The 12502-nt window shown below is 41.2% G+C and overlaps 2 protein-coding genes and 2 non-coding genes across 5 annotated transcripts in view; 2 read left to right on the forward strand and 2 right to left on the reverse strand.

Annotated features, from left to right (window-relative positions):
* Positions 1–459: 459 nt before the first annotated feature.
* On the forward strand, positions 460–8377 carry c1h1orf210 (chromosome 1 C1orf210 homolog). Of its 2 annotated transcripts, none has more exons than XM_053853364.1 (4): positions 460–566; positions 6760–6960; positions 7130–7324; positions 7777–8377. In XM_053853364.1, the coding sequence occupies exons 2-4, from the start codon at positions 6915–6917 to the stop codon at positions 7980–7982; spliced, it is 447 nt and encodes a 148-aa protein (XP_053709339.1). In that variant the 5' UTR covers positions 460–566; positions 6760–6914; the 3' UTR covers positions 7983–8377. The 2 variants fall into 2 exon arrangements, with proteins under 2 accessions (XP_053709339.1, XP_053709340.1); XM_053853365.1 differs by lacking the exon at positions 460–566 and adding an exon at positions 5204–5575.
* Positions 2185–2256, reverse strand: trnae-cuc (transfer RNA glutamic acid (anticodon CUC)). Its single transcript has one exon. It is a non-coding gene; the product is annotated as a tRNA-Glu (tRNA).
* trnae-cuc (transfer RNA glutamic acid (anticodon CUC)) lies at positions 3624–3695 on the reverse strand. Its single transcript has one exon. It is a non-coding gene; the product is annotated as a tRNA-Glu (tRNA).
* An 892-nt stretch (positions 8378–9269) lies between the features above and the next one.
* ap1m3 (adaptor related protein complex 1 subunit mu 3) overlaps positions 9270–12502 on the forward strand; it is a 29414-nt gene continuing 26181 nt past the window's right edge. The window contains exon 1 of the mRNA XM_053863280.1: positions 9270–9460. Coding sequence (XP_053719255.1) covers positions 9419–9460 — 42 coding nt within the window. The 5' untranslated portion in view covers positions 9270–9418. The remainder of the gene's footprint in view (positions 9461–12502) is intronic.

Consider the following 12502-nt stretch of genomic DNA (forward strand, 5'->3'; position numbering starts at 1 on the left):
ACCTGCCAACATTTGGGTTTTGAGCTTCAGAATCTGTTATATAAAATGACTGGTATCGCTCTGCTGCCTGCCCGAAGACCTGCTGCTGAATCGTCCAGGCTGGTGGAGAGTGAAGGGAGGAGAAGAGGAGATACATGGATGCGTGTCCAGGAAGCAGCTCTATTGTTTTCAGGGTCACTTTGCGTTTCCTTACTGAGGTCCTCCCTATCGGCGGAGCCACCAAAAACAACATGTCACTGCTGACTCTTCTGGATGAAGGTTTGGGCTGTGGAGGTGAGGAGTGGCACCTGGGAGGCACCTGAGCTCACCAACCACTACAGACCCACATTAGACTCCGAATAAACCGACTAGACTGATGAAACACGCAAGTCAGACCAGACTTCCTCATTAGGGTTTGGGCGGGGAGGAGGGGTGGAGGCCGGCGGCCAGCACACCTCAGCTAACCATTAACCTGAGAGAGCGACAACAGGGCACACCTCTCTCAACCTTTGCACCACAAACAGACTCAGATGAGGTTAATGTGAAACATGAGAAGCCACAGCAAACTGGAGCAGAGCAGCGGCCAGGTAAGCCACTAAAGCAGATGATCTTAGCTGAAACTGAAAACACACCACTCGATACTGCACTTGTCAGTATACGTTAAGACGTAATCGTGAGAATGGAAAGTATATGACGTTATTTCACAACATAAATAAACATAGAACTCACAGGTCTCCTAACTAAAATCAACTCTAAGAAAAAAAGAGAACAAAACCAAACCTATAGCAACTTGTAGCCATCTATGTGAGGTTTTCAGAATGGTTTGTCACCTAATGACTCAAAGTCTTGTCTTTTTGAGAAAATCGGAATAATCTATTTTTTTGCTCTATTTTCTTATCATTATCATCAATCACAAATCAATTTTGACATTTTTTTCTAGGGTTTTAAAAGGTGTAGAATTCATGTTTGCCATTTCCAAAGGACCATGAGGTAGGCAAACCCTCCATTTTTTAAAGACTATGCCCAGTAGGCCAGATCTCTACTCTAATAATTCTTGTACAAATAAGTAAGAAATTCTCTAAATAATAATTCTATAGATGACGAGCTGCATTTTCTGCCACTGCAGCCTCCTTGAAATGTGGCATGAGTGTGACCGCAAAAGCTCATCTGCTCTGCGGTCATGTTGTTGAGTTCCTAGAGCACAATCATCATGGCCAAAGGCAGGAAAGAGGTCTTGGGTTTTGGTCTGAGCAGGCGTCTGAGCAAGTGCGCTCAGACTCTGAAAAATGATTTTGCATTGCTAGATGCTACAAGAGGGACCTTGACCACCCAGAATACAGGTCAAAAACAAAGGTTACAGTTGCTATAGGTTTGGTTTTGTCTGCTTTTTTCTGAGTGTTGATTGTAGTTAAGGAGACCTGACTCATATTAATTGTGTCTTAAAATATGTTTGCTGCTGAGGAGTAAAAAAAATCTAAAGAATAAGATCCTTTTACCTATTATTAATCTTTGTTGTTGTATTTTCTTCTTATCTGGGAATAGTCTTCCCTAGTCCAGATCCAGTTGAGTCTTATTTTAGTCTTCAAAAGAGCACGTTGATGATGTCACAGAATCATCACTAGGTAGGAAAATGAGGTCCTCCATCTTGATGTGCTGGGAGTGATTTAAAGACACAGACTGTGGTTACATACAGAGACCCGCCGACTAAGACAACAGCTTGAAGAACCCACGAGTCGGTCATGTGCGTCATGTTCGATACGCCGTGGAGAGAAAACCTGGTTAGCGATGAGCCATTTCAGACTGTTAGACTGAACTCTGTAGACAGTGACGGTGCTGACACATCAATTAGTTTTACTTCGGAGGTCCAGAATCACTGCGTCACAGCGATGGTTCAACACTGCCCCGTCATGGAGATGTCACTGTATTAAACTCACACATTTCTGAATCAACCTTAATATTCAGGACACTTGGTTGTCTTTGTGCCACAAGAATGATAGATACAGAGTCACAGTTTTGATCACTGGCGTGTTTGGAAATGTGTTTTATGTTGAACCTATTGAAAAAAAAAATTTTTAAAGTTTTTGAAGGAATATATATATATATATATATATATATATATATATATATATATATATATATATATATATATATATAAGCGATGTCTGTTACTTGTCCAAGAGAGGGAAAAAAATTCTATAAAAGTAGTTCCCTGACCGGGAATCGAACCCGGGCCGCGGCGGTGAGAGCGCCGAATCCTAACCACTAGACCACCAGGGATCGCATGCTGGGATTCCTTTTCTATTTTGCCGACATGTTATTTTTGCGTCAGTAGGTTGCGCTCAAACATTGGATGATTTTTTTCCATCTCGCATCGACCGGTCATTCTTTCATTAAAATTATTTACCTGTTGCCACGGAGTCTCGTTCCGCTTTATTCGTGCGGCGTTGCCTGGCGGACAGTCGAAGTCGTCCGTCGAATTAATTCGACGCCAAAACCAGACTTTTTTTCCCGGTTTTTTTTTAATTTTATTTTGAAGATACAGACTAAAAAAAGCTTAAGTCTAAAAACTCAGACATGCAGAGGACTGAAGGGGATGTACAGACTACTGTATATATTACTGACAGCTCTGTCACCACATCCTCCAGCGAGACAACAAACCAGCAGGTGCTGCATCATAAATCTTGAATTCACTGCCGTCCTTTGTGACGCAGCTTGTGTAACATGCTGCTCTATTTGCTTCATTTACAGGAGTCGGCTGTGGCTCATTGTGCATTGACAGACGGGGAAAAAAAACCAACACAAAGTAGAGCACTGATCACTCAGCCTTTAATGCTTTAGTTCTAAACTACATTAATGATTAATGATCATGTTCACAGACAGAGGCTCTGTCTTTAGTTTTTGTCTTTCGTAAGCTGGCTGAATACCAGCTTATATACCTCTTCAGTACCATCATGTGCCAGGCTTCTTCTATTTAGGATACTGAGATTGTCATTGGGAGGGACTCGACAGGTCAAGATCAGAAAAGAGTATTTTGTGGAGAGGAGAGACGCGGAAGACAGGTGCAGATACAGCAAACCCAAAGAAGAGTGCAAAAAATATCATTGATCGACACACTGTGTGCTTAAGTTCACAAGCAGTTTGGAAAGAGATCAGCAGATGAAACACCTTCAAAATGTTGGTAAATGTTATGTCTACAGTAAACAGTTACGACATCACAGAGATTGACATAAAGACCCAAAGAAGACTGTAGCGTTTGGAGCACATAATTTTTATTTTCTCAAATGTCGAAAACACTTGTTGATGTCAATAGTTCAGCATCATTGTGTCTTCATTGTGATTCATTAATGGGACTGTAAATAGATTAAAACTGCTGCTGAGTCATCATTACAAAACTATTCTGTAGAGCAAGCGATATATATATTTTTTTTAATTAATAAATTGAGCTACGAGAAGGACAAAAAAAAGATGAGACTCAACCATCCAAACAAAAAAGCAAAGGAGGTACTGTGGTGGCAAGTAGCATCTAGATCACTGAACAACAAATGTTGCATGTACAGTATTTCATTCATGCCTTAATGTGTATATATAGATGAGATGTCCTTTAATTTGTCCCAGAGAGGGAAAAATTCAAGACGCAAAAGATGTTCCCTGACCGGGAATCGAACCCGGGCCGCGGCGGTGAGAGCGCCGAATCCTAACCACTAGACCACCAGGGAGCGCATGGTGGCTCCTTCCAGTTTTGCCGACAGGTCATTTTTGCGACAGAACTTTTCCCCTCCAGCATCGACTAGTCATTCTTTCTTTAAAATTGTTTTTTTTACCTGACTCTTGTGATCCGTGTTTCGCTGTATTCGTGCGGCGTTGGCGTTAAAGTCGTGTTTTCACGTGGATGTTCGCGTTCAGATGGTGTTTTAGCAGCTACAAAGTGCGCATGCACCTTTCGATCAGAAAGTAAATGTTTCTCCCAATAATCGTTTTTCGTCTTGTGTCCCACTGAAACTGTCGGCCATTTAATTCGACGCCAAAACCAGATGCGGTGGGTTGTGGGTCAGAGGGCGCATGCACAGTATTATAAATTAAGTTAACTTAAAAAAAGTAAATTAGCTACTTACGGTCACGTTACTGTCAAAGATTAGCGCCGTAACTTCGACAGCCTTATCAATTAATGATGAAAAAACCTGAGAGTGGGAGTTCTCAACTTCAAATCAGGGCAGAACGAGAGCAAAGAAATGAGGCCCCAAGAGGGAAGCTGAATCTCAACTGCGACATCAGAGTTTTTTTTTTTTTTTTTTCTCCCAGGCTTCGCTAGCATGACTCCTGCTGCGTGCACGCTGCTGTGCTGCTTTGTCTTTGCAACAGGAAGAGATAAAGGCAGCTAGCTCACTGTTTACTGTGAGCAGGGAGCTCTGACAGCAGGGGCCAACCTCAATCGCTGACACTGGCCCAAACCTCTGGCTGCGAGAGAATCACTGGCACCACTGAAGAAACGCTCTTATTGTGCTGTTGAAGTTGCAGAAAACGACGCCATGAATTATTAAATAAGCGCTATGAGCGTGGTGACCAACTCCAGAGCTGGAGCTCTGAATATTTAATGTTTTACTTTTAATAATTAGTGACCCGTGTGACACAAGCACTGATTTACAGATGAGTGTTAAACTCCCACCACGTTTGTGAATAGTTGCTGAGCTGGGAGAGAAAAAAAAAAAAAAACTAGTCTGACCGCACCTCATGTCATGTAAATAAAGACGATGGTTGCAAACAGCTGGTGAGGAACACCTTCCTGGGTTCATGCTCTTTGTTTATTTAGAAACTGCTGCTCAGGGATTAAGAAAACTAAAAATATGATTTCAGATGTCCTTAACCTGCATTTGCACTGTTTCCAATGTCAGCATATAATGTTTTTTTTATTATTATTCCTTATTTTAATTTTTTTTCTTGTCCCACTAACCAGACTTCATTGTTCACGTGGTGCATTTCTGATGTCACAGCTTCCATCCAAGAGGTCAGGGTGCTGGTCAGAGGTTCACCATTGTAACTTAAAAAATATTTTCACTTGAAAAACTTTCAATATTGATAACAGTAAATACAGTGATTCCGAGTTGGTTTTAATAGATGGAGAGCCGTGTTCAGAGGTTTCCCGCTGAGCACAGTCTTGTGATTTATAGAGTGTTTCATCATAAGTAACTTTTAGAATAATAATCATAAAACTTTATTTACACAGCACTTTTTAAAACGCTCTTCACAAAGTGCTTTACAGGCAAAGCCGAGAAGAATGTTTTCACTAGCTCGACCACAAAAGTGGACCGCTAGATCCTAATTGAGCAAGAACTAAGGGAATGCTTGGAGGATATTAGATAAAAGGGAGCCTGTAAAAGTGAGTTTTGAGCAGAGGTTTAAAGTTGGAGTGAACATGTGTTTGGGATCTCCTCTGACAGAGTGTTCCAGTGTGAAGGAGCCCAGACAGAAGAGGCTCACTCTCCTCTAGATTGAAGTCTCAACCAGCAGAGACCCAGCTGAGGATCTGAGGGTTCTGGCTTGTAGAGGGTCAGCAACTCTACAGTGCATTCAGGGGCCTGGCCAAGACCTGCTTTAAAAGGTATCAGTAAATTCCTGAAGTAGAAGTAGAACCTGCAGAGAAGCTAACACTGAACTGAGGCGCTGCCATCTGTGAAAGCCAGTTAGAAGCCTTGATGTTGAGTTCTTATCCAGCAGGGGGCGTGAGAGAGATTTCTTGTTGATGCCAGTGAAGAGAGAGTTACAGTCGCCCAAACGGGAGAATATGAAGACATGAATTAGTTGTTAGAAGTCAGCATGTGAGAGCATGGGGATTGTTTTCAATGGGGGAAACAGGACTGGACTGTTTTGCTAATATATGAGGGTCAAAGTATTTGGGCTGAGGCTGCTATAAGGAAGGCTAGGACAGTTTGGAGAGGGGAACAGTAATATTTCTGTTTTTGACTGGTTCAGCTGAAGAAAATGTTGAGTCATCCGCATGGTGACATCTTCAGGACATGCTCGGACAAAGGTGGTTATGGGTAAATTAGTGTGTCATCCGCATAGCAGTGGAAAGACACTGGTGAAAAGATGTAGCATAGATTGAAAATTAAACAGGGCCTAAAATGGAACCTGGTGGCACACCACAGGCAAATCTCGCTGTTGATGAAAAGCAGCTCTTTCTGGTGGCTGTAGATGTCCTGTCAGAAGGAACCAGCTTCTTTGATTCCCACCCAGGAGCAAAAGGTCAACTGTGTTGAATGCTGCAGACCTTTGAGAGAAGCATGGGTGCCCAAAAGTGTCACAGTTTGAAGGTTACATTCGTAGCCAAAAACATTGTAGTGACGAGAGAGTGATTTTAAAGTGAGTCACAGACTCCTTATGTCATCAGCTCTCAAACACACAATGTCACTTCTGCATTCAGACAATAGCATGCAGTTTTCTACGTCCACAACCGAAGGTTCTCCAGCACATGGGAACTTCCTGTTTGTGACACACTTTTCTTCCTGTTGTGGGTCAAGTCCTACTGAGCTCCTGACAGCTCTGACTGAATTGCTGTGATCTGTGTTTCCCAGCTCCAGTCTCCCACTTCTGAAGACAGTGAAATATTTAGGTCTTTTTACAGCTACACTCTTCTCTATTATGGACTTATAACACAGATTGCTCAAATGTTTGAGGTCTAGGCGCTTCTTTAATGAGTAAATAATGATTTATTTCTGTACTTGATGGGTGTGTAAACACTTGTTTGGCAGTTGTGGACTCATTTCTGATCTGGTTTGACTGCAGGAGGAAGGACAACGACTCCATACTGACACCTAGTGGAGCTCAGGCAGTACTGAGCAACAGTGAAAATACTTTCTACAGATTTTTTCAAGTTATTGAACCACAAATAAGGGGCACAATCCTATGGATTTATTGAAGAGTTAACGACAGACAAAGAAATGGATGTGAATATTACACACACCACAACGACCCCTGGTTTCAACGGTCAGTACATTTCTATTCCTGATACTTAACTCCACATTTTTAATTGTTTTGCATCTTTCTCTTTTTAAAAATGTCCCTATATAAATGAGTCATTTACCATGTTAGACTACTTTACATTACTTCATGTCCAACTTTTTATTGACCAATCCGCGACACTCTTGTCTCCCAGCCTCCTTGACAACCCAGCAAAGGAAATCCATCTCCCACAACTGGGAGTTCCTGGTGGCAGTTCTGGCCTCGGCCATCTCCGTCTCCATCCTCATCACTCTGATGGCTAAATGTCACATGTTCCGTCGCTACCTGGCGAGCTACAGACACACAAGGCTGAGGGAGGCAGACACCGTGAGCCAGTGTGATCAGTCAGGTTCGTGTTCTAAACCTATATATTTTTAAAGTTCTTGTCCTGCATAAATGACGCCAAATATGAACGTCCAATAACCATGACCTTTTCCAATTATAATTTCTTAGTTTTTTTTTTCTGGTTTTCCTGTGTGTGATTATGGAGATAGATTTTTTATTTTTTTTTATCTCGAAAACATGTTTTTATGAGTCATCATTTTACCTTAAATAAAAACATTTTTGTCTGTACTATAGAAAACTGCTGTCGTGTACCATATAGTTTAACTTTAATAGAAATTCTTTTAATAACACTTCCTGTTGTTTTTGCCATAATAAAATACAGTGTTACCATTAAACACATGCTTCACTCGCTAACCACTGGGGGGAAACATAGCAAATACAACAGGCAAAATGGCACAGTTCTTTTCTCCTATGAAGACATCTCTGGAATGACTCACACTCTATTGTAACTTATAGGTCTGGAGGTGGAGTTTTCCGTGAGCAGAGGACAAGTCATCGACCCTCACCACACCCACGTTGGAGAGGAGGACGATGACGGCTTTATCGAGGACAACTACATCCCGGCCAGTGAGAGGGCTCGGGCGGAGAGAGCGGCCGAAAAAATGGAGGACTCTGAAGACACTGAGGAGGAGATGGAAGAGATTGAGTTCAGCATCACTTAGATGGACATGAATCTGAATACCACCTGCACCACTCCATTGTTCTGATGCAAAAGTGAAGTAGAGTTCATCCTATTTTGTTGAAATGATTTCATTCATCTGACTGGCCTCAGTGTTCCTCATGTCAACTGAAGAAAACGTCTTTATGATTGAATGTCTGGACCTCTTTGCTTTTGCTGCTGCCTCCTTGACTTACCCTTTTACTGAACTGAATCTTGATCGTACTACTTGATCGTAGTCCAAAACGAGTGCAGTTTGTGTTCTTTTTTTATTTTCTTAACTTTATACATGTAGAAATTAAGACTGGACTACTTGGAATGTCTGATTTAAAAAATAAACCCATAATAATATGTAAATTTAAAACAAAAATGTGAAATACAAGGTGAAATGTGTCATGGTGTCGGCATATTGTTTTAATAAAACACTGTTTTTCTGGTTTTACTTTGCTTTCACTTGTTTCTCAGATCCAAATGTCCTCAACCCTGTGGGGGGTGGAGGTCTTTGCTAGGTTGCTGCCCCCTTGACTCTCGTGACATCAAAAAAGAGGCTGTCTAAGAGGACTTCAGATGCTGACTCTCCTCCTTCTGGTGGCTGTGAGTGGGTTGACACCTGCAGGGATACACACAGGCGAAAACTGTGCATGGAGTTTTTTTTCATGTAAATAAAACACAAATTCTGGGATCCATATGAAGAAAAGGCAACAGCGACATGGTTGCTGCGTGGTCTCTAAGCTCAAATGCAAATACTCAAGAGGAAATAAGACGGAAATAAGATATGAAATGAAAGCAAGCGACACTTTGCTGTCAGTGCCGTCCAAAGTTCATCTCTGCTGCTGTTTCAGATCAGGTTGAAGCTGTCCTCCACAGTAACAGTGTTGCTGAGAACTGGTGCAATGCTATCGTCCATGTTTGTAGTTCTTGTTGTTCTTTTGATGTAAACAGAGTATGTTTCAAACAAGTTTGAATTTTAACTTCATTTACTTGAATTACTGAACTTACAAACATTAAAATGTTACTACTACTACTATGGTGGAAAAGCGTAATAAGGCTTTAAGACCACAGAAGAGTCATTAGTAAAACACACACATTATAATAATATGCCTAAATTTTTTTTAAACATGTGGAAACCAATTCAACAGTCAAAAAAGATGCTTAAATCGTAAATAAAACATAAATATCATTGATAAACGGCGTTGAGAAGAAGAACCGGATCCAGTGTTGACAGGAAAACAAAAGCCTCGAAACAAACCGGAAGTGGCGTGTTCACAACAGCTAGCTTGCTGGTAGCTCCGGAAAGCAGCGAGTTGCACTCGCGTCAGTCGAAGACCGGAGGAGAGGGAAGGAGGGAGGATGTTGGGAGCCGACATGAGTTACTGACCCACATTCTCTCACTCGTTTATCCGCTATTCTTTCTTGACTAGGAGTCCTTTGCCGTCCACCATGTCGGCTTCGGCGATATTCATCCTCGACCTGAAGGGGAAGGTAAGTTAGCTGTCGGAGGGAAGTTGTCTCTTCAAACACCTGCTACCACTGCGTTCTCGCGGGATTCTGTCTTAAATCGACATACATTTGCGCTGAATAACGTGGCTCTATCTGGTGGGTGAGTTCGTTAACGTGACTGAGCTCCCTTTCCAGGTTGAAGGGCAAGAGAGGCTCAACTAGTTCAACTCGTTTGACTGATGTCAACATGTAATGTTGCCGTGCAGCGATGTGGCTCAGACGCATGGTCCGGAAATTACGACTTTTAACTCGATAAAATCCTACTTTAATCCAGCGGAAAAAAGGAATGAATGTTTGACAGAATGTTTAATTGAATTATCAACTTTGTTTATTGATAAAAAAAAATCTATACGTCACATAAATAATGGTCCGATATATTCCTTTTTAATGTAACTATATCTGTCATATATTTGATTCGTATTTTATGCCCTGATTCTTCTTAAGTCCAAGCATTTAAACCCAAACCCTGAACAAGTATTAAACTCGATAAAATCCTACTTTATTCAAGCGGAATAAAGGAATGAATGTTTGACAGGATGTTTAATTGAATTATCAACTTTGTTTATTGATAAAAAAAAATCGATACATCACATAAATAATGGTCCGATATATTCCTTTTTAAGGTAACTATATCTGTCATATATTTGATTTGTATTTTATGCCCTGATTCTTCTTAAGTCTAAGCATTTAAACCCAAACCCTGAACAAGCATTTAATTCCCATCAACGTACATTTCTAACTAGAACAACTAGGAAATCAGGGGCATCTAAGAAGTATGTGAGGGTGGTGCAGGATGTGTACAAGGGCGGTGAGACAGTGGTGTGCTTGAGGAGGGAGCCATGCACTGAAGGTGAGAGAAGGTTTACACCAGGGATCAGCTCCTCCTCTTTGCTGTGGTGACAGATGAGGGATATGGAGGAGTCTCCATGGATGATGATGTTTGCTCATGGCATAGTGATTTGTAGCGAGACTAAGGAGGAAGAGTTTTCATCAGAACCCATGTTATCCAAAAGAAAATGTATTTGAAGAAATGTCATGTTTCATTTTTCTTTTTTAATTTTGGTCAAAACAAATATCTGACTAAATATTAGCTGAAAAAAAATTCCCTTCAAAGAGGTCAATATGATGATAAAGTATCAGGGTTCTCCAATGCTCTTTAGCAACATAGGGTCCCTTACTCTGGGATTTCACCCCTAACACTGTGAGTTTTTGTTTCTTTTTTTGTCAAAATATTGTGACTTTGACTCCAACATCACTGTTAGTTGAGTAGGACTCCGGCCTTTTAAGGTTGGATCTTCAGGAGGATGGGGAAGGATGTACAATGCACTCTGCTTTTGTGTCCCCCCTTGTCAAAATCTGTCACATTGCTTATAATGTAAGTTCTGTTAGCAACATTATGGTTATATATGTTCGTATGTCTTTACCACTGCACATTGAAACAGTGCATCTCCTGCACTTAAAGGGTCCGTGATAAGAACGATTACAGCTGGGTATTGATTCTGATTTCCCAAATCCATTAGATTGGATTCACGACTGAATTTGATGTGGCTTGGGCTATTCCAGTCGACTCATAACAATTTTTGCTCAAAAATGGAATAGATTCTCCGGGAAAACTAAACAGCAGATGTACCCTCTAACTTGGTGGGTTTTTAAAAATACTTCACACAAAACTGGCTCAGAAAAGCTAGTCCTTTTGTTAACGTTTTAGATATTTTTTAGGTATCTTAGGATTGTATTTTAGTTGAGGGAAGTTGCCACTCACGATTATTTTTAGACTAGTTACTAATTTATTGTGATTAATCAACGAATCATGTCATATCATGTGTAAAATGCAGCTTATTGCAACAGCGTGCAGCTGCTCTTGTAGAACCATGATCCATAAACCATGTGAGGTTATGTGCGAACTAAAAACAATGACTTGATGACTTGTTTAACTGTAAAAGAAGTTTGCAGCTTCTAGCAGCATTTTATTCTATCAATTTACTAGTTCTGTTTCTTACTAATACGCATTTACAATAGTATTCATGAAAAATGTATTTCATGAATTCATATAGTTTATGTAATTCTCCTACTGAATATTTGTGTTTACTATGCACAAGTGGGCTTCATTGAACAGAGATGGTTCCTGAATATTTAATAAAAGAGACATGCTTGGGTTAAATGATAGCAGGGAAATATGAAAAGTATGTAGACACTCTTTTAAAATGTTGGCAGGAAGGTGATGGTACAGATGAGCCAGAGAAAAATCAAAATCATCAGTGGCTCATAGATTCTCTGCACGCATTGTTGTCAGTGTTTCAGACGGTCCAAAGCTAAAGGTGGCTGACAGTGTAGGGTGTGGATTCTGGGCAGACTGACCAGCTTGTACTCTTTCCTGGACTAACTAGTATGAGTCTGGAAAAAGCTGTCAATCTTAGATCAATGACAAGATATTTGAGGGGGAAATAAGGTTCCTCTGATGCTAAGTGAAAGGAGCTACGGGCGAAGCCACATCTGCTTGACGACACTATCAGCATTCGATCCCTGATAAACAGAAGGTCTGATAGTGGAGATTAAAGGCTGCTTCTCTCGCTCTATCGTCCAATCCTTCCTGCCCCGGGGCAAGTCTCTGCTCAGTCCTCCTCTTGCTCTGCTAGTCCTGAGCAGATCTCTGCCCCTCCGTCCCTCGTGTCGCTGCCACACCCCTAGAGATGTGTTCCTAAGAATCAAACGTCAGCCTCGCCGTCTCCCACTGCTCCGCGATTGAATGTCATATTAAGGGAACACGTTCAAACCAAAAGTTTTGGCTGGTAAATGAGCAGCGGCCTTTTTCATCAGCCTGAAGGGTAAAATGTGATCAAAGGAGGCTTGGGGCGGACAATGCTGGTTTTCCCTGATGGCCGTTTCCCTGGTCAGAACCGGCAGCTGAGCCTCTTGCATTCTGATTACACGGGCAAATTCAGATCAGGTCTTTTTAAAACAGACAGCACATTCAGCTTTGATGTCGCAAAGTCAGGTTTAGGTTTTATTTGTATCCAGTTTTTC

Source organism: Synchiropus splendidus, chromosome 1 (genome assembly GCF_027744825.2).
Source record: "Synchiropus splendidus isolate RoL2022-P1 chromosome 1, RoL_Sspl_1.0, whole genome shotgun sequence".
Taxonomy (NCBI): domain Eukaryota; kingdom Metazoa; phylum Chordata; class Actinopteri; order Syngnathiformes; family Callionymidae; genus Synchiropus; species Synchiropus splendidus.

Coding starts and splice junctions, on each gene's coding strand:
- c1h1orf210 (XM_053853364.1), top strand. CDS start 6,915: ATGGATGTGAATATTACACACACCACAACGACCCCTGGTTTCAACG. Junction 6,961..7,129: donor AACGACCCCTGGTTTCAACG/GTCAGTACATTT, acceptor CTTGTCTCCCAG/CCTCCTTGACAACCCAGCAA. Junction 7,325..7,776: donor GAGCCAGTGTGATCAGTCAG/GTTCGTGTTCTA, acceptor TGTAACTTATAG/GTCTGGAGGTGGAGTTTTCC.